Below are 27,927 nucleotides of genomic sequence, written 5' to 3'. Positions count from 1 at the left end.
GATTTGCTGCCCTGCTGGGCTGCTTACGTGGAGGAAGCAAAAGTCAGCTCTGCTTTTTGCATTAAAGCAAGAACCGTGCAGGAGGGAAGGCGAGGGTGGCTGTGCCCTCTAGGATTTGGAAGGGACCATGCTGAAAAACCTTGATGGTATTTGTTTTGAAACAGTTTCTGCAATGGAGAACAGCTGCTCTTCCAAGGGAAACAATGAGGGGATCTGCAGCTTTTGGAGTGTGCAGTGAAACGCCCAGCACAGGCCTGGGGCTCCGCCGGGTATTTCTGGAGGTCAGTGTCCCCAACACACAGAAATCTTGAGCACAGGGTTATTTTGGGTCCTTGCTAAAACACAGCCTGAGTGATTTGTTTAATATTTATTTTTTGATTTTATTCTGTCGTGCATGAAAAGACTTGCTCCTATGGCAGGTCCCCATTACCAGAATACTGGCTTGAGAAAATTATCAAATTTGGATTATAAGGCATGTGAACTTTTAAAATTTATATAAGTATATTGGCATTTGAAATCCCATCACTCTAATATAGCTCTGAAGTAATGAGCTGTAAAATATCATTTTAACGCAAAAATACACGCTTTGAGATTCTCTTCTTGTGCAGACAAATGTTCCAAAATAATTCAGAATGGATTATTTTTGCAATTAAAATACTTTGGCAATTTAAAAATATACGCTAAAGGTCTTACTTGGAAATTGATCTGGCAACAATGAAGAACTAGTGTTTCTACCCCGACTACGATGATTAATTATATATGATTAATACCTTTATGGATAATTAGTAACACTGGAAGCAAAATTCCGTTTCGGTCTCTTGGTATCTGGACAAAAAAATTTCAATTGAAAATAAACCTACAATAAACTGGCAGGTTTTCTAAGGGAAATTTTCTTGTAGAAGAGAGGCCTATGTGTGAAAACTGTGTGGAAAATGTTTTCTTTTTGCTGAAAGCTTGTTCACCGGCCCTGTGAACACTTCAGAGTTGTAGAGATGAATTAAAGGTGAGTTAAAGAGCTCTGCCAGTAAATAACTTAAAAAACACCAAAGGTTTCCAAAAGAGTTTAATAAATAATGAGGTTCTTTCTGTACTGTATAAACTATAAATATACCATGCAGTCCTTTATAACTTAAAATAATTTACAGACTGAGGTAGGGGGGTCGGAGGGTGCGGGCGCGGGCTCAGGGCCTCGCTGCCTTCCTGCTGAGCACGCAGACGCAGGCGGTGTCGATGCGGATGAACCTCCAGGCCGCCTGCTTGCCCTCCATGGTCAGGGCCTTGACGAAGGTGTGGGTGGTGGTGCAGTACGAGTTCCAGTGCTTGGCATCGATGCCGCGGCACCCGCCCGACACCGGCTTGGGGTCCCTGCACTTGGTCTCGAAAAAGTACTGCTTAAAGACGTTGTTGTTGATGTTGACCTCGTCCAGCACTGTCACCTCCTTGCCCTTGATGTCGGTGGCCGTGGTTTTGTCCCCGACCCACATGCTGACGCTGTCGCACACCGAGAACTCCCCGCGGTGCAGCACGGGGTGCGTGCTCCTCCTGCTCCTGGCAGTCCTGTTGAGAGCCCCCGTGCCACTGAGAAATCCCAAATTCTGCCCCTGCCCGGCCACCGGCGGGGGCTGCGTGCTGAACAGCACGCGGGGAGACCGGAAACGCCGCTTCCTAAAAATTTTGGGGTCCACGGTGATGTTTACAGCTTCTCTCCTACCGAGGCTCCACGTGGTGTGGCCGTGGGATGTCTGCGGAGCTGCCTGGGCAATGTGGTGTCGGTCGCTCTGGGTATTGAGCAGGGAGTGTTCTGCAGGATACTCCAGTGGAGCATTGTCCTCTGACTTGGGAGCTGCCTGTGTGCCGATCAAAAAAGCTACAATCAGAGTGTAGAACAGCATGGGCATTACGTTATGACCTAGAACGAGAGAGAAAGGCACTGTTACTGCGAGCTGGGCGGGCACAAACCGCTGCCGTTCTGGCCATAAATTTATCAGATACTCGGAATCATACGGATTTCATCAGGTATTCATGTGGGTGCCAGATGTTGTTCTTCCGGAAGAGCTCATTCAGACAGCATCAATGTTCTTAATAAAGCGAGAACATTAGAAAATAATAGCTAGATTATTATTAATTCCTCTGGTATTTGTTGTTAGAGCACTGTTTATGAAGCACTTGTTTGGTGTTATTAATGTGGAGACCATATGGCGACAGCATGCTCCCAGGAGTCAGATCTCTAGTGAGTTTTGCAGCAACCTTTTTGGCCAGGGCTGGTCTCTTGGCTGCAGAGGAGTGAAAGTAGAAGCAGCCCCTTGGCTAAAACAGCTGTCCATTCCCTAAACTTGTGTGCAGAGGTGTCCTTGGGGCTATGGTGGGGGCCACCAAGCCAGTACTTCGTGCCATTGTCACACCCTCAGCAGCCACTCACCTGCCATGTGGCCAGGCCTCACTGCTGGCTGGCTCAGCAGCCTCCAGCAGCTGCCAGCTCTCCCACCTGCCCTTTCAGGACACACCACATCACTGATTTAGGGCAGATAAAGCCCAGGCTCCCTCCTCAAAGAGCTCAGGTATCTGTGTCACAAGGGCAGATGGGATTTTTCCAGATTCAAGGGCAGATACGGGAGCACTGTGGGTGCCAAGCTACCTCTGCATTGGCATCTTAGATACAGCAAAGCTAAAGCCGTTGTGGCCAAAGTACTGGGAATTCTGGACAGGGAAACACCTGTTTTTTTCAGAATGCCACAAGCAAGAACGCCCCAAAAGTCCCTGCAGAGCAGATGCAGTGCCAGTGCTGGTCCTCCTTCGATCCAGAGGATATGCACATCTGTTTGGGCGTGGAAAAGTGCAAGCCAACTGTCTAAACCCTTGCTAAGACCCATTTCATGCTGGCAGAGCAGCAGCAGTAATACCTCGTTGGGCAACTACCATGTGCTGACTAATTCAGCCACATGTTCGGAACGAGAGACATTCAGAAACACTCTGGAATTGCAGTGAAGGGCAGACATTGTGTTTCCTCTGTAAAGACTTAATAAGCAGAGACAGGGTATAAACAGAAAAGCCCGGGTGAGGCTCCTCCCCGTCTCTTTGCCTTGTTTTCCTGACATGTCTCAGCTGGCCCCGAGCTCTGCCGTGGTCGGCCAGCAGGCAGGGAGCCCCGAAGCCACTGGACAAACAGGGTTTTGTACCAGAGGAATTGGGCTCTGCAGTTCCACTGTGATTTCCCAGCATGTCTTAATGTTTTTTCTGGGTGTGGGTCAATTATGGTTGCAGTTCCCCCTCTCTGTGGAGATTTTTCAGATTAGAATCCCAAGCAGCTCTAAAGGACTCAACCAGGGTGCTCTGCCAGAGCATAATCCTGTGGAAAATGCAGAACAACCCTAAGATGTCCCATAGGATCTTGTGTGTCTTATCTCGGACAGGAGCTGAAATTACATAAACAGCAGGGTTTGTGCAGGGCTGAGCAAACATTTAGGAAACCAGCGGGAGATGCCAAGTGAAGGTAGTGACTGAGGAGGGCGGAGAAGCAGAGCCTGCGTGGAGGGGAGGAAGGAAGAGAAAGGCCAAAAGCCATGTGAGCACTTGTCTGTGCAACTGTTGGGCTGGAGGCATTGGGGACAAAATGACGACGACGAGAGTCAAATGTTTGTCACGGAGCAAATCCTTACTGTTCCAAAGCCACTTTAATTTGCTTAAAGCAAGGCTGAGGGTTGCTGCTTTCCCACGTGCTGCTCGTGCTGGAGCACTCGTCATCCTCTGTATAAGGAAACAGAGCTGGGTGTAGCTCAGAGCTTGGCTGTGCACCCTCCAGAGAGTAACCCCTTGTTCTACAACCAAATTAAAGTCAGATGCTTCATTACATCTCTCAAGAGTTAGCTTTCCCAACAGAAATGTTAATGGAAAAGGTTTGCAGAACAAAATCCAGGCACAATTTAGCCATGCCAATAGCAGCCTCAATGCATTGTGTTTATGCATAAACCCCTTTTTTATTATTATTTCCTTCTATAGGAAAGAGGTGCTGCAATGTCAGCAAAGAGCTGGTTCTGGTTTTGTGCTATACAAAATTTGCTGTTCTAAAATGCAGCTACATTTACCTCCCTTCTCCGCGTTTCTTGTGTTGCACGTGCTGAGATTTTTGCTTTAAGGCCATTAACACAAAAGCAGAAAGACCTTGCCTGCTTGCCTTTTTTCTTGAATTGCCTTGTATTTCCTCTCCTTGAGGCAAATCATTCTGTGGAGTGTGGCCCAAACACAGACAGAACATATTTGGGATACGTGGTAACTTTTGTAAAGATTCAAAATGGAATCTTTTTATCCATTATTGAGTTAGTGGAGAATAGAAAGTGACACATTAAAAAAATGAATGAGACTTGATGACAACACAGGCAGGAGAAGTTAATATTAAAGAATAGGTGTGCCTTGGGCTGTGAGGGTTGTGAATTCTTTTGCTGGCACACAGAGGTATTTTACAGGCTATTTTGGGGAGTCTGAGGTGTCCCTGCCCATGGGGAGCTTTGAGGTCCCTTCCAACCCAAACCAGGTTGGGATTCTATGATTCTCTGTCTAAACTTTGTCACACAGTTATTAGATCCTCTCATGGTGCTTTCTGGAGATGTTCACAGTGGATGCCTCGTGCAGCCACCTGAATTTGCAGGGGATGTGCAGCTGCCAGTTCCAGTGCTGGTGGTCTGTGGATGTCTGATGGGAACCCTGGCCACAAAGGTTATCACAGGCGTTTTAATGCCAAAATTACAACACCTGTACTAATCCCACTTCTATGTTGGTCAAGTGTCATTTAAGCCCTTCCTCTGGTGTGGCCGCTGTGTGAGCCTGGCCATGGGTGGCTTCAGGCTGCTGTGGGCAGTGAGTGCTGGCTTACCTCTGAGTGGACTGCACAAAGAACTGCTCCCCCAGCAAGGTCCTTATTTCATCCAGAGCTGAGCCGGGCTGGGCTGCACCTTGCCATGGGGCCCTGCTGCACCTGCCAGCTGTGTGTGCCGTGGGTCACTAGGGGCAGAAGGGTTTGTTTCAATAATTAGCCAGCAAATCAGTGTTTTCAGTACCATTCCCCTCTTGGCAGCAGCACAGGGACGAACCCCCTTGGCTTTCTGAGCTGTGCCTTTTCCCTGTCACAGCATCAAGCTTGTCTAAAGCAGTTCCAAACTTTGCAGAGCAGCACATTTGTAACTGTGGTTATCAATACACTGCTTCCCACCCCTCTCAGACACCTTCCAGGCTCAGCAAATGTCAGACCGATTAAAAGTTTTAACTTTGGTTAACCGAAGTTAAAACTTTTAATCGGTCCGACAAGCAAACCCAGGAGTTTTTCCCTGTGGGGCAGCAATACCTGGCACTGCACAGCAGCCAGGGACAAACCAGGGCTCACAGCCCCAACATCTGTTCTGGGAAGCAAATCTGGTTACAATTAAATTCAGGAGGAAAATCACATATTGCCGCATATTGGCAGACAATTATCTGACTGTGGCTGATATTTGAGAAGAATTGAAGATACAAAACTTGCAGGCACATAAAAGCACATACTTAAATGTTTGTTGTGTTGCTACTGTAAGGGCAGCAATGACTCCAGTCTTAATCACTACATTGTGAATGGTTGTATAGACCTCAGTTAAGGGAAAACCATTATTTTCCTCACCAATTAAATCCAGCACACTGACACTTTCTCATCAAAACACATTTTCTGATTGTAAATTCATGGCACTGAAAGGAATAGCAATAATATTTTATTAATCTTATTATTCAATAGCTTATCTGTTCCATTTCATAAGGTAAATAGGGGTTGTATAAGGTACTCCTGTGCTGCAAAAACCCTGCTGCATTCAGGCTGAAGTGCATTTGCTAAGGAGAACAAGCTGCTAATGCCAAAGCATGAACTGGACTCACTTTCCACCTGCACAGCGTCTGTCCTCGGGAGCGCCGGCTGCCAGCAAAGGCAGCCACTGGGTTTGGCTCTTACCAACACACAAATACAAGTTAATTGATGTTTAAACCCCCAGCTGAAACCTTCCCAGCCTGTTTTCATCAGTGTAGGGCACAGGAGTCACCCTGTTACGTGCTCATTGTGCAACACTTGTGCAGTGGTTTGGCCACCCTGGCTTTGTCTGGGGCTGTGGCTCAGGTTCCCCCTGGGTGTTGCAGTATTTAGGAGCTGAGCTGGTTACACTCGTATCAGTGTGTCAGAAAGGTCACACAGAGTTCCAGAATCCAAAGATTCATGCTACAGATGGAGTATGCTGTATTTTTGCAGGAATGTGCTAGTGAAGTAATAACCCTTTCAGTGAACTCTGGAGAGTTGAGTACCAGTAATGATAGAGCTATAATGTGCTGGCCACTGCCAAAAATAATCCAACAACTTTTCCAACTGTTCTGCCACCCTAAGAAAACACTGTTTCAGTTCCAACTGGCTGGTTTTTAACCACAAAAGCATTTATTTTCAGCAGGACTTTTTTTTTAAAGTTCTTTTACTGTCTTTTTCCCGGATTCCTGGCTGTGGTGGAATCCAGTAAATGATGCGGTGTTATTCAGCATCCATAGACTATTCCTCTGTTCTACCACTCCCAGACATTCATAAAATATCCTGCTGAAGTGAGTGTTTCTTCAGGATTTACATGCACCCAGGATGACAGACACGAGGGGTGAAAAAATCTCACTTCAATCTTATTTCTTAGTCTCAGCACATGTAGAGTAGAATTAAAGAATCCCAGACTGGTTTGGGCACACGGTGCCCAGAGAAGCTGTGACTGCCCCATCCCTGGCAGTGTCGGAGGCCAGGTTGGATGGGGCTTGGAGCAACCTGGGATAGTGAAAGGTGTCCCTGCCCATGGCAGGGGGTGGGATGAGATGACCTTTAAGGTCCCTTCCAACCCAAACCAGTCTGGGATTCCATGATTCCATGATTCTGGAGAGTGGGGAAATGGATCACATCAAAAAGAAAATGGTTCTGTGTCTTGAAAAGCTCTTTGCTTGCAGGACCTGTAAGTGCAGCAAGTGCCAAACAAAACAAGTTTAGGGAATTCTCTTTTTGTTAAAGTTACCCACAGAATCTGAGGAAAAATGGACAAACAGGGAATGTTGTCTGGAAATTTATGAGGAATGAAAATTTAATAAATTTACTAAATTAATTGCTTCCAAATACGAACAGCAGTCAGTGCAGCCTTCTCACTGCACGTTGACCAGATGCCACTAAAGTAGCTCCTACACAGAGAAAAGATAAATTAATGCTCATTTGGCTCAGTCAAACACAGCAAGTGAATTATTTTCTAAATAAAAATAAACATAGTCAATAAACATAAGCATAGAATGTTGTAATCTAAGGCATGATACAATTTGGAATGTTGTTTTCTGTCATTCTTGAAGTTGTTGGCGTATTTTAGGGATGTGCAAAAAATAAACAGAACTGCTTGGCTGTCAGTGCAGCAAATGGGATCATGGAGGTCACCAAAATAAGCAACAAGTAGTGAATTAGTTTTGTCTCATTGCTTCTGGTAGTGAGAGAGAAATGAGGGAGGCAGTTGCTGCTGAAGTTGCTGGTAAAGAGAAGGTGCCTCTGGCACATCTCTCACGGAAACATTTTCACAGGTATACGAGTTACATGAATTAAAATTTAGCAGTAGCAATTCAGGGAGAAGGGAGGCCCTGGGAGGGAGGCCTTGAAGGGAATCCTGAAGCCATTATGACTAAGAGCAGTGTCAGAGGCACAGCTTTCCCTTGATCTTAGCTGATGAGCAAGAAAATGGGAATTTCTAATGGACTCAACATTTCATTCCTCCATTATATCTGCAGTGACTCAGCCCTTAAATAAGAGGTTTATGGGTGCTGGAGAGCCAGCTGGAAGCTACCTGTGTCTCATTCACTTCCTTTTTTTTTTTTTCCCCAAATGCCTCTAGCACTGAAATGTTCCTTTGAGGATTTCTAGGGAGAGCAATAGACTGAGAAAAATGCTGCCCTGCAGCACAGAGCATCTTGTCACCGTGATCCTCCTCATCATCACAGGATGTGCACCCGGGATCTGCCTCCAGAGCTCTGACTCATCCTTAGCCCGGGTAAAGGTAATAATAGGGATGCCTCATAGCCCATTAAGCCTCTGGTAATTTGGGGTACTTAAGGGGGAATAGCACCATGAGTCTGGACCCACCCCTGGAAGTGTTCAAGGCCAGGTTGGATGGGCTTGGAGTAACCTGGGAGAGAGGAATATTCCCTGACCATGGCAGGGGGTGCAGTCAGATGATCCTTGAGGTCCCTTCCAACCCAAACCATTCTATGATTCTGCAGGGTGGGGATTCACCAAATCCAAAGCCAGTGAGGCTTTGGAAAACACTTCTTAAGGTTTATTTTATGTTTACTAGGGTATAAGCAATGGAAATGGCTTATTTGTAAGGGCCTAATTTTATCCTTTCTTTCATCCTGAACCAGTACATCAAGATTTTACTTGCTGGTGTCTCTGTAGAGAAGTCCAAAGACAGGGAAAGGAGTGCATTTCCCATCACCTTCACTGACACCCCTCAGAGCATTTGGTGCTGAGTGAGGCCACCTGCTGGGAGAGATCCAGCCTGGAGCCACAGCCGGGGGTTTCATGGCATGGGACAGGCAGAGCTCACCTTCAGAAGGCTCAGTTTAAAACTCCTGAGTGAGTAAAACAAAATCAAGATTTCTATGAATATAATCATTTGTTCTGCATCTCAAATTCGCTTTACAACGTTTGGCACCATGATACTGACTCTCACTTGTAGAACGTGCTCATGGGAATTCAGAGGCATCAACAGCCATCTAAAATGTGATTCCTTTGGGAAAAAAACATGATCTTAGGTCAAGATGGCCATGCCAGTAAAGGCTTGTGACAGGATGCAGCTCTTGCTGTGACAGATGGGCTGTTAGTGAGTGTCGAACATGCACAGAGCCGCCCTGACAGAGCACAAAGCTTCATCCTGCTTCAGATAACAAAACCAAACTGACAGTTATTAAATAAAAGATAAAAAAATTGTCTCTGTCAAGATAAAAATCTCTTGAAATAAAGTGAAGGAAAGCACATCACTTACAAAACTAGTGACAAATCTCTGAAAACAAATGACAGAAAACAGCCTTTGGAGGAGCGTGTGAATCTGATTCTCCTGAAGTCAACGACCGCAATGGCATAAAGCTGGTAAATTAAATAAGCTAGAAATAAAAATCCTGGCTAGGAGCAAGTTATCTGAGCATACCAGGGTTGTATATCATCCCTATATTATCATCCAGAAAGCAAATCCTAAAATCAATGATTGACAGGTGATGATTACTTTGGAACTTTCCATATAGCCTTGGAGCTGGATATATATTTTATAGGACCCCAGGGTTTCATATATCCTAATTCATAGGCACCAAGGAGTGACTAAAGATCTCAGGCACTAACTGACAGGAAAACTACTGCAGGATAAATGGGATAAATCCATCCATATAAAGTTGGATGCCTCCATCCTGCCCAGCTGGCAGCCAGCATGAGATTGCTGCTCCCTACAATTCCTATCCAAACACAGCAGGACTCATTCCCTATTGCTGCTTAAAACAGTGAGTCCAAAGGCCTTCCTGAGGCTGGAGCATGGCCTGCCCTTCTCCCCTCTACACCTTTCCCAAATGGATTTAAATTTGGGAATACTTGGCTTGCTATATTTGGCTCTGAGGTTTCCAATACAAAATTACCAGTAATGAAAGAACTGGAATTTCAGACTTCACGACACTACCAAAAAGAACTGGAATTCAGCTGGGAACAGAAAGTATGAGGGCAGTCAGACTGTGATGTTACATCCCCTCTTACAGCCAAGAGTAGTTAAGGCAGAAAAATACAATATCTTTAGGGCCAGTAAACCTTTCCAACTAGTGATCTTATTCCAGCTATTCAGAAGGGAATATAAATCCTGATTCTTTTCCAAGCCCTGATTAATAAGAACCAGCTGAATCCCAGCAGCAATGCTAGCATTTAGTTTTTATTCAGGCTCATAATTTTCATTTATATTCTCCTTTTTCACTTTTCTACAACTGCACAAATAAATTTGAACAAAGGTAATTTTTAGCAATTGCACGAGTTGTAGTGTAAGGCATCAATGTAGTGACTCCAGAAATGAGGTAGAAAACAAAAATGAGCTGGGATGTCATGATCAGATTCCCAAAGGTAGACTCCATCATCTTCAGTGTTTCTCTGGATCATGAATTTGGAAAAGAACATTATGTAAGGACAAGGAGCAGCCATAAATTATGGCCATGACTTTTCAGACTTTCCCGTTCTATTAATTATTTACATCCAAAAGGAATTTTATCTTCTACAAATCTTCCAGTGTGTTTATAACTATTTTAAATGACTCAATGATATTTTAATGGGGCAGGAATTCTGAGAAATTCCAAAGGGAAGCTGAAGGGTGTCTGTGCTTGGCAAGTCAGAGTACAGAAGGATGCAGCAAAGGAGAGAGCTGAGAACTTTAAAACCTCTGTTCTACTGAACTGAGGCTCTGGCTGCACCTGATAAATTCTGTAGCTGGAGCAGTTCAAACCGATGTGTTGGATTTTTTTTCTATTAAAAAAACCCTTAAGGATATAGACAAAAATCTATAAAATAAAATCTTATGACGTGGAGTTGCTCTTGTGTTCACTCAGACAGTGCTGAGATAGGGAAGAAGCAGTCAATATTGGAATGGAATATTGCTTTGCCTGTGTAGGATTTTTCCATCCAGAATTGTCGAGTGCTTTTACAAACACTTAATAAAATGATCCTCCCCTCTCACTCATGGTCAGTAGAATTTACTTCTGTAGCATGTGAAGAACCCAAAGAATAACACAGGATTCTTGCCAAGCAGTAGCAATGTTCCTCTTCTCCATTGCCCACCTCCTTTTATTATTTTTTTAATTTCTAGGATATTCTTTACTACTTCTAAATCTATTTTACCTTCATGAGGCCTACAGAATTCAGTTGCCTTCTTAGGGATTGAATTCCCTCTCTTATGATTTACTTTACATTACAATAGGAAAATCATGACAAAAACCCCTCAAATGACACCTTTAGAAATTGAATTCCATATTTTTATTGCAGTAGGAAATGGGTATTGACCCCACAGCAGTCACAGTCATTCTGTGCCCTCCTCATTGTAACTCACAAGGCATGGGCATAATACTCTGAACTACAGAAAAATGTTAATATTTTCCCTTAAACCAGCATACCCCAAGGTGAATTATATGTACGAACGAACGAAGTCGTTGGGCTGTTTCTCATAAGCTGTTTGACTTCTGTATTCTTTGAATATCCTGGACATTTGAGAAATATATTTTCATAATTTCTGGACAACTGGATTTGGGCAGATATTTGTCTATCTGCTCCTTGCAAAGCCTGAGTTTTTTCTGCAGATTGTGAAGATGTGGTAATGCTCAAACCCTTGTACTCCACCTGCCTTTCCCATTTAAATTGAGTTCAAAACAATTTCTTTAGAATTCCTAAGCACTCCACTACAGAGATGTGAAATATGGTGGGTTTTAAACTAAGCAGGTCTAAATAAATAGTAATAGAGTAATATATTATAATAATAAAAATATATATTAAGTAATAATATTCATGTGTTAAATCTAAACTAAGTAAATTCTTTAGTTCGGTGCAAGAAAAACTTTCAGCTTTGAAGTTTTTTTGCTACTTGCTGGTGGTTTAAAAATTTAGTTACCAAAGAGGTGGAAAAAAGGGTTTTGTTTCCCTGCACAGCAGGAACCTTTTAGATGTGGTGTAGTTTTGTAATGAGAGGGTAAAACCTCCTAAGAAACAGGGTAGAGATGTCCACAGAACATCTGGAAACACCACCAAATAAAACAAAATAAACCACAGAAACACTGAGTTATCAGATTGCAGTGTCATCTTGTAATGTTCTCTGCAAGCACAAGTAGTTCTTGCAGGAGAAATAGGAGTCTCCTGACATCTAGGGTAGTTTACCAAGAAAAACACAAGGTTCTTACTATTGCTTAGACCTTTACAATATTCCTTCTAATGCTGTGGTTCATCTGAACGCGATCAGAGAAAGGAAACAAGCAAATGGGGTTTCGCCTTGGAGTTCCAGCACTCCAGAAGCAACGGTGCTTTCCATGAAGAGACAGAGCTGGTTTGTAAACTGTGGTGCTGCAGGAATTTTTACCCCTGGGCTTTCATACTTTGTATGCTTGTACTCAGCACTTACTGAGGATTAAAGCCTGGTTTCTGTGGAAGTGTGTTGACACTATGCAAAATGCTCCATACCTACATTTTTCCCCCGTATGTTTTTCTGAGTTCAGCCTGGGAGATCATCTTGATTACTTGGCAGCAGAGTGAACTACTGCAAAGCACAAGTGTTCAGGATGTTTGGGAAACCGATCCTATTTCTTCACATGCTTTTATTTGCCTTATTGTCCTTATTTGTTCATTGTATTTTAGTGTGTGCATGCCTCAAGTGGTAGAAAAACAAGAGTGGTTTTGCCAGTGTTTGTAATCCATGCGAGTACCAGCTCCTTCTCTCATTACCAAAACCCTTTTCTGCACCTTTCTTTATGGAGTGAACGAATTAAAAAGCAGCAGGAGAGTGAGATAGCCATCTCTAAAATCTGTTCTCTGGCTCTCACTCCTGCCCCTGCTCATGCCTATGTGTTGACATCCTCTGTTTTGTTTCCTCTCCAGCTCCAAGTGCTGCTCCACGTGCTTTCTGACTCCTTTATCTGCAAAGCTCCTGCCTTCTCCTGTCACACATTGAGTCCAGCTGCCTCAGAGCTGCTGCCCCACACAATCTTCTCTGCAGCACACGTGGGACCTCTTCAGCGTCTTGGCTTTCATCTGCTGTGGAAGGTATTTACTCCTTGCTGTATGATTGTTTTAACTCATTACTGTATTAACTCACAATGCCAGACAACTGCTGGCAACCCTAAAGAGGGGTGGTAACAAAATGCAATGGATTCTGTACATTAGCAACAGAATATATATTCAGAGAAACTAATCCAAGCTGCGTTGCCTTGCACTGAGGTAGTACAGAGATTGATTTACTTCGTTCCTATGCTCTGAGAATCTCAGCTCTGATTCCGCTGCGACCCTGACACCAAACCTGTGAGGCCAGAGAAACACAGCCCAAACTTCAGCACTCTCAGCATCCTGAGTGTGTCAGGCAGCTGCTGCACAACAAATCTGCTCATGCTCCCAAAGAGCAGAGACAGTTTGAACTGGGGCCATATTTCAGCTGTACATTGTGGGCTGCTGGGCGCGGACCCAGCGAGCAGTGGGGAGTAGGAGTTTTCCATCTTTGTATTATGTCAGAGTTTGAGGGGAGGCAGCTGCTGTGGATGTTTTAAGATAGGAGGTTCTTATTCCTCACTCAGCCATTTAAGGTGAAATGAAATTTAAGGTGACATTTCAATGTGGGAAGGGGTTTGTTTGTCTGGATCTTGAACCTCTGGAGCCTGACAACTCTGGAATATCCTCACCTCACACAAAGCTTGAGGGATGGTCGGTGTAATATGCAGAGAAGTGAATGATGTTGCAGCGTGCAGGACGTCCTCCCCTGCTGGGAGCCTGCAGCTGTCTCTGGAATAACTGCCTGTGTCTTTGAACAGTTCTCCTGGCCACACAGCTACTCTGTGCAAAAGGACAGCTCAACAGAAGAGAGTTTGTCAAGGAGAGATCGGATCCTGTCTTGTACTGTGGGAATCCTTCAAGCACAGAACAGAGCTCAAAGAAGTTTAAATGAAGATCAGCAACCTTTGCTTAAGAACAGGAAACAGGGAGTTGGACTGACCTGGCAGTCTCAGCAGCTCTGATAAATCTGTGTTTGGCAACTCACTTCTGTGAGGAGCATTCGAAAGGTCTTCACATTTTCTGGCATCATCTTGTTGCTGAAAGCATTTTTTGCTACAGTACAAACTATAATGGGAAAGATGCCTCTCTTTCCTTTAAAGTGTGCCCTTGAGTGTTTCTACCACATTTTCTAGAATTCTCTTTGGCCCTGTTCTGAGTCTGAACAGCTCTGAATCCCTGCATTGAAACACAATGCTATCACTGATGGCATGGGACATCTTTGCACTATTCACACTTCAGCTTTCTGTGGGGTTCACTGACTTCCCTGGTATGTGGACTTGGAAATTAGGGAATTCTTATAAAAGTAGGCCAGGATTAGAAGATTACTGTTCCCATGTTTACCAGTATATTATTTTCCTTGCTACTTTTTATTATTATACTAGATATGAACCTTTTTTTCCATTTCCACAGTGAGAACAATCAATAGATTGAATGTGGGAACTCTTGGACTGGGGAGAACTAAATTGCTGTAATGAGTTTCCTCAGCCTACATTTACTAAAACAATCTTGCAGAAGCTGATTAAACGAAACCTTCTCTTCGTGCAGCGTCACAAGCTTACAGAAAATAAGGGGAAGGAGTGAGGGCAGGAGGTACTTCTGAAAGCTGTGGAGTGGTACCTTGCTATAGCAAGAAGAAGCTACAGAACTAAAAACTTGTAAATAAAATTTCAAGGTTGCAGCTGGTAAATGAAATACAGCTGGAAGTTCACAGGATGATTAAGGTTGGAAAAAACCTTTAAGATCATTAACACAGCACTGTCATGTCCACCACCAAACCATGTTCCCAAGCACCACATCTACATGTTTTTTGAACATTTCCAGGTGTTCCACTCCACCAGTGCCCTGGGCAGCCTGTGGCAATGCCTTTAGTGAAGGAATTTTCACTAATATCCAATCTTCCCCTGGCCCAGCCTGAGGCCGTTCCCTCTCCTCCTGTCCCTGTTCCCTGGCAGCAGAGCCCGACCCCCCCGGCTGCCCCCTCCTGTCAGGGACTTGTGCAGAGCCACAAGGTCCCCCCTGAGCCTCCTTTGCTCCAGCCTGAGCCCCTTTCCCAGCTCCCTCAGCTGCTCCTGGGGCTCCAGACCCTTCCCAGCTCCGTTCCCTTCCCTGGACATGCTCCAGTCAGATCATGCTTCTTCCAGTTTAATAAGGAGAAAATGCTGCAGAAAAATGCACACGTGTTCCTGACAGGACAAGATGTTGGGAGCCTGTGGTTGGCAGGGACACCTTCCACTATCCCAGGTTGCTCCAAGCCCTGTCCAGCCTGGCCTTGGACACTCCCAGGGATGGAGCAGCCACAGCTGCTCTGGGCACCCTGTGCCAGGGCCTCCCCACCCTCACAGGGAACAATTCCTTCCCGATATCCCATCCATCCCTGCCCTCTGCCAGTGGGAAGCCATTCCTCCTTGTCCTGGCACTCGAGGCTGTCCAAAGTTTCTCTTGGAGCCCCTTTAGGCACTGGAAGAGGCTCTCAGGTCTCCCTGAAGCCTCCTCTTCTCCAGGCTGAGCATTCCCAGCTCTCCCAGCCTTTCCTTGCAGGAGATGATGTTGACCCCACTACAAAATGGAGCCGTTACTCAAACCAGTGTAGATAAAAAGTCATGGCCTGCATGGAAGAGAGCTATGTTTGTGCAAGCTTTGATGTTAAAAAATAGTAACTTGAACTCACAGATGTACTGATTACCCTGCTAAAAGAAGACGTGGAATCTCTTCTCAGTATTACAGCATTTTAATTAGAAGAATGTGAGCAAAGCCTTAATCTTGTTAGTAGGGATAGATACGGATGAGGCAGAAACAAAATCCACAGCAACATAGTCCAAACACAAAAAGCAGTGTCTTGGAGGTTGGTAACAGCACCAGAACTGCTCCCTGTCACTGCTTTTCCTGCAACACTAAGCTTGACAGTGACTAAGTTGGAAGAAATAGCTCTTCTGCCTTGTAGCACTGAGCTACATCACACACAGCTCTTTGAAAAAAAATAGCTGAAATGTGGGAAAGGTACTTCAGATTTACAAACCAAATCCACAGATGCTTGATTATTGTCTTTAAAGTTCTTTTTAGCCCTTCTAAATTCTTGTGACACTCAAGGATCAATAAGAGTCTCATCTGTAGCTGATTCTGACAGATGTTAATCTTTGCCTTGGCTTTGCAGTCTGCTTGAAATAGTACTTGTTCCTTCATGTCAGGCCTCTGGCAATGCTTACAGAGTCAGGATTACAGTCTCCAGTGAATCCCATTTTTACTGTCATTAACTTTCTAAACTGTTCCCCATAGCTGGCAACCTTTCCATGCTTGGAGATCTACTTAGTGGGAAGCTGGGAGAGTGATGGGTTTTGCCTGTCTGGAATCATTGTGCCTTTAATTGAGATTTGTTTAATTTTGTCATTAAGTCCATTTACATTGTAGGCATCGTGACCATGATTACACACTGTGCCTGTACCCTGGTTGTGTTTTGTGCCATTTACCTATTAAAGAAAGGGGGAAAAGCTCTGTGTTTACTTAAGATTTTTACAAGTAGCCATTTTTTTTCTTCCATTACTTTAGTTAATAAATTAATCTAATTTTTGGATTGGAAAAAACGGCTCATCTGCAGATGCTGTGCTGTGTTCTGAGGAAGTGATTAGATCTATTTGGCAAAACACAGGTGAGGATTCAGTACCTGCTTGTCTGGAAGGAATTATCAGAACCCATAAACATGGGGATTATGGTTGATTCCAAATTAGGGACAAATCTTGCTCAGAAAGCAACAGGAATGGAAACATTTCTCCTGCAAATCCCAAGGACTTTATGATGAACAGAAACCACGGGGTGCATTGCTGTGTGTGTCCCTCAGTCACAGAGTTGTGGGAAGGCTTGGAGCAGCCTGGTCCAGTGAAAAGTGTCCCTGCCCATGGCAGGGGGTGGAATGAGAGGAGCTTTAAGGTCCCTTCCAGCTCAGACCAGTCTGGGATTCTGTAATTCCATGATTCTCTGACAGATCAGGGGTGCAGGTGACTTTTCTTCTCTCAGAATGTGAGTCAGGGGTGACCAAAGCTGTGTGAGTTCCAACACGAGTTCAATAGTGATCACTTCAGCAGCTGGGGAAGCCAAAGACTTGCTTCTTAATGAGAAAAAAGAAAGCTGATTAATCAGCTGAGTCATCCTGCTCTGCCTCAGTGCTGGTATGAGTGGCATTCCTTATGGATCAGCCTATTCCAAGGGAAAAGCCAAACCATAATCAAGGCTAATTGACTGAGCTCAATCAAATGTTTCGAAATACCACCCATGAGTTTGACATCAAACAAAAAGCAGGGATATTCCCAGTCAGGCAGTTAATTGCTTCATGAAAACTTGTTCTTTGCAAAAATTTGAAGATTTTCACCAGTGCTCCCTTTTATTTCCATTTCCTAGGCTTACAGTAGGTTACAGTGTAATGTACAGATTAACAGACTGGAACAAGACACTTGCCCTCTCTTACATTTTTCCTTCTGAACAATGCTGCAGTGCTGCCTTGTCTCTGGGACAGAAAATTTGCAGCCTCCAGGAGTTAAAACAACATTTTAGAAGGTTTTAGAAGGATAAATAATACCAACCTCTTGCAGATATTAGTACAAGCAGCAAAAATTGCAGTATTTAAGGGTAAAACCACTAGGCTTTTTAGTCATTATGTTTAAAGAATTAATCCCAAAAGGATAATTTCTGTGGGCTTTGTTTCTTACATCCAGCAGAAATTGTTTCAAAGAGGAGCTGAAATGCCAGACTTTTTGCAAGACTTTTGTCTAGTGGAAAATAACGGTGGTGTTTAAACATTTGTCTGGTTCCTGATGTGCCCCAGGTTGTGTGCAGCGATGAAAAATTTATCAGCAGCACATCTGTAAATGAATCATCTTTTTCCCTGCACGCACATGGTTGCACAATTTTATTGACTGCTTGCTTTGGTGAATATTTGATATTTGTCGTGTGAAGCTATCCCATCCCGTTTGTAGTATCGGAAATTCCGAGCACAATTAACAACTGAATGTGGTGTCACAGTTAATGAACCCCCAGCCCCCTGTGACCCAGGGCAATAGCACACAGGGTGAGCCAGTCTTCTGTAGTCACCAATGACATCAAGACTGGAGTTACAACACAAACATCTGGCTGCAAGTCCTGCACCTGGATTGAACATTTTCTCATCTGGCTGAATGTGCAGAGCAGGTGGGGGGACCTCAGGTGAGGCCCAGTATTAGAAAGAATCAATATGAAATCCTGGGATGGTTTGGTTGGAAGGGACCTTAAAGCTCATCCAGCTCCAACCCTGACACCTTCCACTATCCCAGGTTGCTCCAAGCCCCATCCAACCCGGCCTTGGATATTCCCAGGGATGGGGCAGCCACAGCTGCTCTGGGAAATCCATTCCAGCCCCTCCCCACCCTCATGGGGAAGAATTCCTTCCCAATGTCCTACCTAAACCTTTCAACCTTTCTGTCCAACCCTGCGAAGGGAAGTGTTTGGGTTTCATAAGGAATCTGGGAACACTCAGTCCAAAGCTTCTAAACTGGGAAGCCCCTGGTGGGACCCACCAGCTCTGAGATGTGGGTTTGGTCTTTAGTCACAACAGGGGGTGCAAAATGATTTAATGGGTGTGGTGGTGTTCGATCAAAGGTTGGGCTTGATGATCTTGGAGGTCTTTTCCAACCTTAATGATTCTATAATAAATTCCACAATCCTTTTCCCACATAATCGTGACTCTGGTTTGTATTTCACTTCAGAGTCCATCACTCTTCTGCAGCAGGACATGAGCACAGGTGCCATGGCTGGGCTTCACACCTTCTGTAGCTCCACAGAAAACATTCAGAAAACTCCCATTCCAAATCTGAATTTCCATGGGGTTGTGCCAATATTAATTAGTACAAATAATGTGATATATTTGAAATTAGCTGTCATTATAACACTTAACCCCATATGTAACCACGTATTTGCCTTGTCTGGATATTTGATGTGCACCTTGTATTTATTACAGTGTTATTTGTTAATGCTTTTGTGTGGTGAATCAGTTGTCAGGAAGAATCATTGTGGTTACAAAAAAGCAGTTTTATTGTGAACTGGAAGGAAGAGAATATGGGTGAGGATGGAGTGGGAGGAGACAGAAGATGACATTTGTAGCCAGATGTGATTTGTAGTATGAAAATATTAAATGCTGTTGAAAAGTGGGACTCCACAGATTATTGACATAATTGTGGCAATAGGAATAGATTTTTCTTTGGTATTTGCCTATTTTTGCTACAATTTTCATCGGATGATGAATACATGACAATTTTACATTGTCTAACACCAAAAAAAAAGGTTTTTTATTCTATTTGTTAAAATAACATATGTCTAGCAGATTTCTAAAGGAATCATCTTTTGAAAGAGGCCTATTGTGATTGAATTTTTCATCTTTCAACTTTTCTCTGGGGTTTCTTTGCATTAATATTAGGTTCCAAGCAATAATCAGGGTCTAAGCCTTACAAGATCATTTTTTGCCTGTTTAAAATGAAAACCAGAGGGGAGTTTTGATGATTAGGTGTGTACTTCATTTCTGTGCACAAAGCCAGAGTTTAAATACATGTCACTTGAAAATGAGCTTTCTCAAATTCAAAGGGAGAGAGATGAACTTTAAATTGGAATTTTAAACCTTGCATCCGTTTTCCTGTGGCATTGGAAATGTGCTATTTTCACAGAAAGTATTTCCTTTTGCTTTCAAGTGATGGCACAAGCAAGTGCTGAAGACTGAATTCAAATGACTTAAATTCTTTTAAAAATTTGAAATATTGAACAAAGGGGAGAAATTCTGCAGGTCATGAAACAGTTTTCTAATTTCTTTGCTTTCAAAGAGGAGGGAAGAAATGGGAAGGAAAGGGCCACATGCCTTTCTCAGAACACACAGAGAAAAGAAATGGTCTCTAGAACAGCCCTTCCCAGCACCAGGAACGTGCATCCAGGGAGAGCTCGTGGATCAAACTCCCTCTGATGCTTTGGATTCTGGATGCTTTGCCAAAACCAGAAACTCACACTTTTGGCATAGATAAAGTGTCCTGGAATGTGAGGCTGAGCAGTGACCCTTTGCACTCTCCTCTTTACAGCCTGTGCCTGAGAAAATGATGAGAGGAAGGTTTGGCAGGAGGCACTGGGGCAGGGAGTGTTTGGAACCAGGCAGAACAGAAACATGGATGTTGAATATTCAGAGCACTGATAATACCAATCACGGAATTCCAGGATGGTTTGGGTGGGAAGGGACCTTAAAGCTCATCCCTTTCCACCCCTGCCATGGGCAGGGACACCTTCCACTGGACCAGGTTGCTCCTCGGTGATGAGGAGAGGGATGGAAAAGATTTTTGGAAAGTAAACCCACACCTCACTTCAGTGGCTTATTCTGTGCTTATTTATTTCTCTTGACACTCTTCATGTGCTTTCTCCTCCCAGGTAAGAAGTGCAGTTACTGTGATCAGTTTTGCTGAGGGAAATGGACAAAATTGCTAACGCTGAGCAGAAACAAGAATAATCAACTTATTCCCCTTAAGCGAGAACCCCTTTAATGTCCTCTCAATACCGACCAGGTGAAGGGCTCATTGTCTCTGACAGGGGCAAATAGAAGATTCTAAGAGCAAGATAAGCATATCATGGTATAAATAATTCACATAAACAGTTTGTATGGCTGTGGGAATGCCCCCAGCTCCAGCACCTTGCTGGTCCAGTGCTGGGACATAGAGTATCCCAAAAGAATCATGGAATAATGGGCAGGAAATGATGCACTTGGAAAATGCAGGCTGTGTCATCCACCACAGGGCAAAACTCTTTGTGAACAGGCACAGGTCTTTTCTCATACCTGACTCATCCAGACATAAAGTCGTCAAAGAAAAAGAATAAAAGCTATGTTTCAAAATAGAAAAACCCTTATTCTGTGAGCCAGAGCTCTTAAATGTATCATAATCAAAGTATTACGTAGCAATGAGGTGCCTGGCAAATCCCCATCACAAAAATTCCTGAAGAACTCTTTTTTTTTTTTTTTTTTTTAAGAGCCTGGATCACATATGGTTGTGTCAGGAACAAAATAAAACAGTCAAAGTAAAGCAGTGAACCAGACCACTAAAAAATCTGTGTCACCTTTCTACCTATACAACAGGGGAAAATACAAAGTGATTAAGAACAGGAAAAAAATCAAAATAGTAATTTTTCACCTGGCAAAGCCATACTTGGCAAATAGAAAGTTATCAAACACATAATCTGCTGCCCAGCTGTATTTACACTGGGCTAATTTGCTCATTGTAGGTCAGAACTGTCAGAATCAGTGTAATCTTTATAAATTTCCTGGGCAGTTAACAAGTAAATGAGCAAAGACAATTTTTGCTGCATCCTCTTTAAGGCAGCAACATTTCTCAAAAATACGGCAGCTCAAAATAAATGACCAGCCCTGAGTTAAGAACCAGGTTCATTTTATCCATTAGTCATTCATTTCATTCATTTCTTTGATTTTATTCTTGGAAGTAGCTTTATATTTGCATGACATGAATGGTCATTATGGTTTAGTGGGCATCGTGGTGTTCGGTCAGAGGCTGGACTTGATGACCCTGGAGGTCTTTTCCAACCGTAGTGATTCCATGATCCTATGATTTTGTCAATAATATGTAAACCAAGGCCCAAACCAAAGTCAAAGATCTTGTTTTACCTTCTGGTTGATTTTTGTCTTTGTGCTTGACTCTTGGAAATTCCAAGCACAATTAACAACTGAATGCGGTGTCACAGTTAATGAACCCCCAGCCCCCTGTGACCCAGGGCAATAGCAGTGGGGATTTTGATTCCTAGCAAGTCAATGGGAGCAGAATCTGATCTTTTATTAGCACATTGTTATGGACCTTATAGGGACAGGAAATTGGATTTTGGAGCCAGGAAGATAAACGAGGGACAGACTTTTTGGAACCCATTTATGGTCTGGGTTGATGTTCAGTTTTAAAAAAACCCTGAATAAAAGAAGTCTTGAACTACCTCAAGTGGTCTGGTCACTGCAGGTTTGATTTCTGTCATGCTGAGGGGGGATTGTGTTAGGGTTTGGTTGGAAAGTCCAGGCCAGGCAATTCCTCAGCACTGGTGCATTGTCACTGTCCCTCAGTTTCTTCCAGGAAATACCACTGTGAAATGTGGAAGTCGCATCCATGAGATAGGACAAGGAGGAATGGCTTTAAACTGAGAGGGGGCAGAGTTAGATGGATATTGGGGAGAAATTCCTCCCTGTGAGGGTGGGGAGGCCCTGGCACAGGGTCCCCAGAGCAGCTGTGGCTGCCCCAGCCCTGGGAGTGTCCAAGGCCAAGTTGGACAGGGCTTGGAGCAGCCTGGGATAGTGGAAGGTGTCCCCTGCCCATGCAGGGGGTGAAATGGGATGAGTTCCCTTCTCACCCAAACAATCCCTTGGTTTTCTTAGATAAAACCCATCCCAGCAACAGAGAGTGTGTGACTGATACATCTTGATTTGGGTCACCTGATGGTGTCAACTACTGTGCCATAAAATCTCAAAGCATTGTTGGAAATGCAGGAGCCTCAGGGGAAAAAAGAAGAAAGGTGATAAACAGCTGCCTCCAAGATAAGGAAAAGTCAGAGGTGTTTCATTCAGTGAACAGTGGCCTGGGGCAACTCAAAGGATGGGCAGAAATGTGGCAGAAAAGCCATCAAACGTCATTTCAAACTACATCCTGCAGTTGAATTTAGATAATGTGCCAGAGGCCTCGTTCCTCTGTGCGTGTGTGTGTATTTAGGGCCTGATTTCTCCATGCACTGGGCAACCTTCAGCTGTGTGCACGCTCAAAATGCTAAGCAGCACTTTGCTCATCTTCTCCTGCTGTCCTGTCCTGGTGTGATCTAAATGTTTCTCCCAGGAGTTGTTCTGACTCTGGGTTGCTGTAGCCAGCTCTGGATGTCCTTGGTGACTCCTCAGCTCTCTGCCAATGCACTTAGGTTCTTGGCATCCAGGTTTCACTGCTGGCATTGCCATTCTCTGCTGCATTTCTCAGGGTGGTGCAGTTCTCAAAGTGAAAGGTTATTGTCAGTGTAATTAATGAGGCATTTCCTTGCTACTTTTTACTTGAGATTTATTTGTGTATAACATTTTTAGTGGGGGCTGTTAGAAAAGACCTGACTTCAATAAAGAATTTCAAGTAAGATGTCAGCTCCATATAAAGACCACATTGAGATGAGAGAAAATGGTATTTCCCCATTTCAGTGAATTTCACAAGATGCCCCAGGATTCATGGCCTTTCTCTGCTATCTCATGATCTGTTCAGACACTGATTCACCTGAAGAGCTGTAAATCTCATCACTGATGTCTTTCTGTAGTGGTAACGTCCATGAACACTGGCCTACACCTAATCCTTGAGCAAAAATCAAAATGAGGGATGCTATTTTACCTTCTGATTTTGTCAGAATTGCCATTCTTTCACCAATGAACTGGCAACCCACAGTAAATATTACAGTCATCTTTTTGGAGGTGGGGTAGGTCAAGTATTTGACAGCTGAAGCACCAAGGAGAAGGAACTAGAGCAGAAGTGCTCCCAGGTCAGAAATTCTGCCTCCTGCAGCAGCTGGGGAGCGGGGTACACACAGAGCAGCCACGTGGGGATCATCTCCTTGGGCTGCTCTCCCACTCCGAGGTCATTCTGGAATCACAGATTTATGGAACCACAGGCAGCATCTTTGCTTTCAGTGTGCCCGATTGCTTCCTGAACCCTGTGACCTGCAATATCCCGTGGGAAGGAATTGCACAGCTCCATCATGCCCAGAGAGAGGAACCACCTTGTTTTGTTTGCCTCGATATTGCCACCTGCCAGTTTTATTTCCTGCTCCTTGATTTTTGACAACAGCCATTTCCTTTCAACATCTTAAGGAAAACTGTGACTATAAATATCTCCCTCACGCCCCTGCTCAGCCATCTCTTTACCAGACTTAGAAATCATAATCTCTGTAGTTTCTCTAAATACAGAAAATGTTCCAGGCTTTCATCATCCTGCACCTTTTCTTGTTTTACTTTATCCTTTTGTCCTCGTAACCGGTGTCCAGAACTACAAGCAGTACCCAGGATTTGGGGATGGGATGAAACCCGTATTGAGGGTCTGGGATTTTCCTTCCCCCAAATGCCATGGCTTTAGTATTAGTGGCACTGGGCAGACAAGAGTGCACATAACTCACCGTGATTGATCCTGGGATCTCTTGGCAACAGCAAAAATGATCTTGCTTTGCTTGACCACATAATTTTTGGTATTAATTCACATCCACATGCACACAAATATTTAATGAATTCTGTGGGGCTGCACAAAGGGCATTGTGGGGAGAGAAAAAGCCACAACACATCCCACAGGACCTCTGTCCCTGAGCTTTGGTTGGAGAAATGTTCTTAAATGCTTTGGCCTCTGTGCCCCTGCTCAGGTCCAACCCAGCACAGGGAGAATTTCCTTCTGGCCAGGGCAGGAACGCAGTTGTAGGAGCGTTGGTACATGTGCCTTTTGCTTCCATACAATCATGGAATCATTAAGGTTGGAAAAGACCTCTAAGATGACTGAATCCACACGTTAACACAGCACCACCGTGTTCACCACCGAACCACATCCCCAAGGACCACACCTGTGCATTTTTGAACGCTTTGGATGGTGACTCCAGCACTGCCCTCAGCAGCCTGTCCCAATATCTGGCAACCCTTTCAGGAAAGAAATTTTCCATAATATCCACCCTGAGCCTCCCCTGGCCCAGCCTGAGGCCGTTCCCTCTCCTCCTGTCCCTGTTCCCTGGCAGCAGAGCCCGACCCCCCCGGCTGCCCCCTCCTGTCAGGGACTTGTGCAGAGCCACAAGGTCCCCCCTGAGCCTCCTTTGCTCCAGCCTGAGCCCCTTTCCCAGCTCCCTCAGCAGCTCCTGGGGCTCCAGCCCCTTCCCAGCTCCGCTGCCCTGAGACAAGTTTCTTTCTTTCCACGAGATAAATTTGGTGGGAAGAGGTGTTGCCGCCCTTTCTCTGGGAGTATAACGAGTTTTAATAAATACTCCGGTTTAACAAATCCTTTGCCCAAGCAGCCGCGGCTCCCGGGCAGCTGCCGGCAGAGGTCACCGTTGCTGTAGCTGGGCTGGAAGGGGTTGAGTTTCCCCAGCTTTTATTGGCCTCCCATTTGGGATTGACAAATATTTCTAACCCCACCAATCCAGCGCTGACCGTTGCTGTTAGAGCATTGAATCTTTTGGAATGAAACCATGGATTTTAGTAACCCTTTATCTTTTTTTGTTCGTAAAATGTAGATGAAAAAATCACAGGTTTCTGTTAACTTCTTAAAATCACCAATATATTTTCCACGGGCCTTTAATTTAATTCAGTAATTAGTACGTATCCAATATTCTATTAGTCCTAAAAGCATTTTGTAAGGAAACAGAAAACCAATTAATAGAATCTGTTCTTAAAGGAACATTTATATGGCCAAAGCCATGGAGCAGTAGGGGAATTTATGGGATTTATTCTATTGATTGAAACAATCTAGTTTTTAACGTGTTCTATTTGACCCTTGTTCTAGATGTCCCATTAAATAAAGATATTTTACACTTGAAAATGCTAATCTGAATACATATTTTAGGTATTCTTCTAGCCTGATTTTTAAAATGAATATCTTATGGTTATTTCATAGACTGCTCAGTTATCCTATGAAATAATTGTTTATTTAGCATATGGGTTAAAATGATGCTTGTGCTTATTGTAACTCTCCACTGAACTTAAATGAAGACATCTAAAAAGAGAGTTTCAGCTTTGATGGAGAAAAGGGGCACTGCTGAGCTACGAGGATGAGAAAATACAGCCATGGTTACTTTCTTTACCACCTTGTTGGGAGGGACAGATCCCTCCGGGGTGAGTGGCTGGGACTGATCAAGCTGTGAAATCACTGGCACTGCACAGATGTGTCGGGGGGCTCCTCTCCAGACCTTGCTGAGATTTGTTTAAAAATTATTCATATCTGTTATTATTAACAAATTTAAAGGCCGAGTCTTTCTTATCATACTTGAGAACTCTCCAATATATTTGATTCTTCGTTCCATCCCTGTAACCTCTTGGACAAGTGCAGAAAATATTGTAACCCTCTGAATTTCAGACAAAACTGCCTGAAATGGCAGTTGGCAGGGGGATTTTTAAAGCCTGTTTTCCACAATATCTGAACCAGCTCAGGAGTGCCAAGAGCAGGAATGTACAGACAAGTCAGCTCCCTCTCTGTCTTATTGCAGATAATTGTCACATTTTAGTTCGGCTTAGCAAAAAAAGTGCCCCCAAAACTTCATTGTGATACTCTAATGCATGAAAACACCCATAAATTATCCGTCTAACAGTTACAATGCAACTTCCAAGTTGTGACAACTTGGAAAACCAGCCTGACAAGCACGCTCACTTTTGGTGTTTTTCTAAAACTTCTTGAGCGTTATAAGGAGAATTTAAAGTGAAGAAAGAACCGAAGCACAAACACTTTTTGTTCTCAGCACACAAATTCCTTCTGTCTCCTTGCCTGGAATCCCCCGTTTTTATCTGTGAGCAGTGTCTTGGCTAAAACAGTGTTATCACCAGCTATAAATCAATAAACATTGTCAGCTCCATCCTGTCACTACACACAGGCAGCGGGGAGGTCGTGAGCTTTTCCAAGTGGACATCCCAGAGGATACATGGTCTCTAGTGAAGTACTGCTCTGTCTGCAGCTAAAAGGATTCTGCCTTGGGTCAGTCACGCTTTGATTTAGCAGAATTCCTATTTATTTATATTAGTAAAGAAAGAAAGGGGTTTTTCTCTAGAGTAGAATTATCACAGGGAGGAAAGAAAAGGAAATAAGAAAGCCTCAATATTCAGAACAAAGCCAGTAAAGAATTTTCATATAGGTGTAACTGCTGCAGAATGCAAATAAAACTTAAGTTCCCATATACCTGGATAAAAAGAGTAAGAACACTTGCATTTCCCTAAGATTAAGCTGCTCTCGCTAAAGATGTTTTTCAAGCTTTAAGCTTATCCACAGCTGCCCCGCGAACACCTTCCAGATGTGTGTGCAGCCAAACCTGCCTCAGCAGATGCGATTTTCGGTTTCACCAAACCACGCTGTGCTTGCAAACGCTGCTTGTAGGCAGCGAGCGCTCCGCGTTTCAGAGCCATCCCATGCGTGCCTGCTCCGGAGAGCAGAACCAGCGCGCAGCACCCGCACCTGGGCCGTGCGGGGATCCCCGAGCTCCGGGCGCTGCCGCAGCCGCGCTCCGGCCGTGCGGGTCACTCACCTCAGAGCCGGAGCGCCGCTCGCCGGGGGCTCTGCGCTGCCCGAGGGGTGTCCGGGCTGCTATGCGCTCTGTGGCACCCCTGTCCTCGGCCCCTGTGCCCAGCCCGAAGAGCCATTCACATCCCGCTGCCGCCGCAGCCTCATTCAGCGCTCAGGGCTCCGCTCTGACTCACAGCGATCCAGCTCCCTCTGGGTCCTAGCGCTGTGGACGTGTGGGAGCTGCACGGACTCGCAGGAATTCGGCGCTTGGCTCGCTGCCGAGCCCAGGCAGGGATGCACAGATGTGCAGTGAAAGTTTCAAAGCGTGGCTGGTCGTCTGAGTGCGCTCGCAGAACGCCCAGAGAACCCTCCGGCTTCCCGGTGCCGCTGGCAGTGACTGAAACCCTCTGCAAGGGATGTTTTGTCCTCAGCCTTTCCACTCTGCATCCTAATCCTTGCCCTCAATTTAAAGATGAGGGCTCCCAGAATGAAACTCCCAGCTCCCTGATGAATGGGTCCTTTAGAAAATCATCTCCAGAGCCCTTTGCTCATCTCGGGAGCCTGTAAACAAACCTGTAGGAACACCAATGGTTAACTGGGGAAGGAGTGGACCGGGTTCCCGCAAAAACTGTGCAGTCCCCATTATCAGCTGGCTTTAACTGGGGTCAGCCAAACACTGGTTGAGAGTAGCAAAGAAATATTTGACCCTGACTTGAGGCAGAGGAAAAGATTATATAATAATCCTTCCAACTGAAACATCCTGCGTTTAACACGCTTACCTTAAGCAACAAAGAGATATGGAAATGTTTTCCAGTGTGTTCGAGGAGAAGGATTAAGCAGTTTACAAGGGAACAACAGTGGGATTTAGGC

General features: G+C 44.4%; 1 protein-coding gene and 1 long non-coding RNA gene across 3 annotated transcripts in view; one reads left to right on the top strand and one right to left on the bottom strand.

Moving 5' to 3' along the window:
* Positions 1–27,927, top strand: part of LOC125337941 — a 60,136-nt gene that overhangs the window by 13,926 nt on the left and 18,283 nt on the right. Inside the window, exons 2-4 of the long non-coding RNA XR_007208158.1 lie at positions 7,893–8,054; positions 8,419–8,632; positions 12,656–12,820. This is a non-coding gene — a long non-coding RNA (uncharacterized LOC125337941). The remainder of the gene's footprint in view (positions 1–7,892; positions 8,055–8,418; positions 8,633–12,655; positions 12,821–27,927) is intronic.
* On the bottom strand, positions 1,047–27,927 carry NGF (nerve growth factor). Of its 2 annotated transcripts, XM_048328211.1 has the most exons (3): positions 27,080–27,927; positions 4,868–4,995; positions 1,047–1,909 (listed from the first exon to the last, which is right to left on the bottom strand). In XM_048328211.1, exon 3 carries the CDS (start codon positions 1,896–1,898, stop codon positions 1,182–1,184), a length of 717 nt encoding a protein of 238 aa, XP_048184168.1. In that variant the 5' UTR covers positions 1,899–1,909; positions 4,868–4,995; positions 27,080–27,927; the 3' UTR covers positions 1,047–1,181. The 2 variants fall into 2 exon arrangements, with proteins under 2 accessions (XP_048184168.1, XP_048184169.1); XM_048328212.1 differs by lacking the exon at positions 4,868–4,995.

Source organism: Corvus hawaiiensis, chromosome 24 (genome assembly GCF_020740725.1).
Source record: "Corvus hawaiiensis isolate bCorHaw1 chromosome 24, bCorHaw1.pri.cur, whole genome shotgun sequence".
In the NCBI taxonomy this organism is placed as follows: domain Eukaryota; kingdom Metazoa; phylum Chordata; class Aves; order Passeriformes; family Corvidae; genus Corvus; species Corvus hawaiiensis.
The sequence above is the reverse complement of the archived record's forward strand: the minus strand, read 5'-3'. Positions and strand labels throughout refer to the sequence as shown.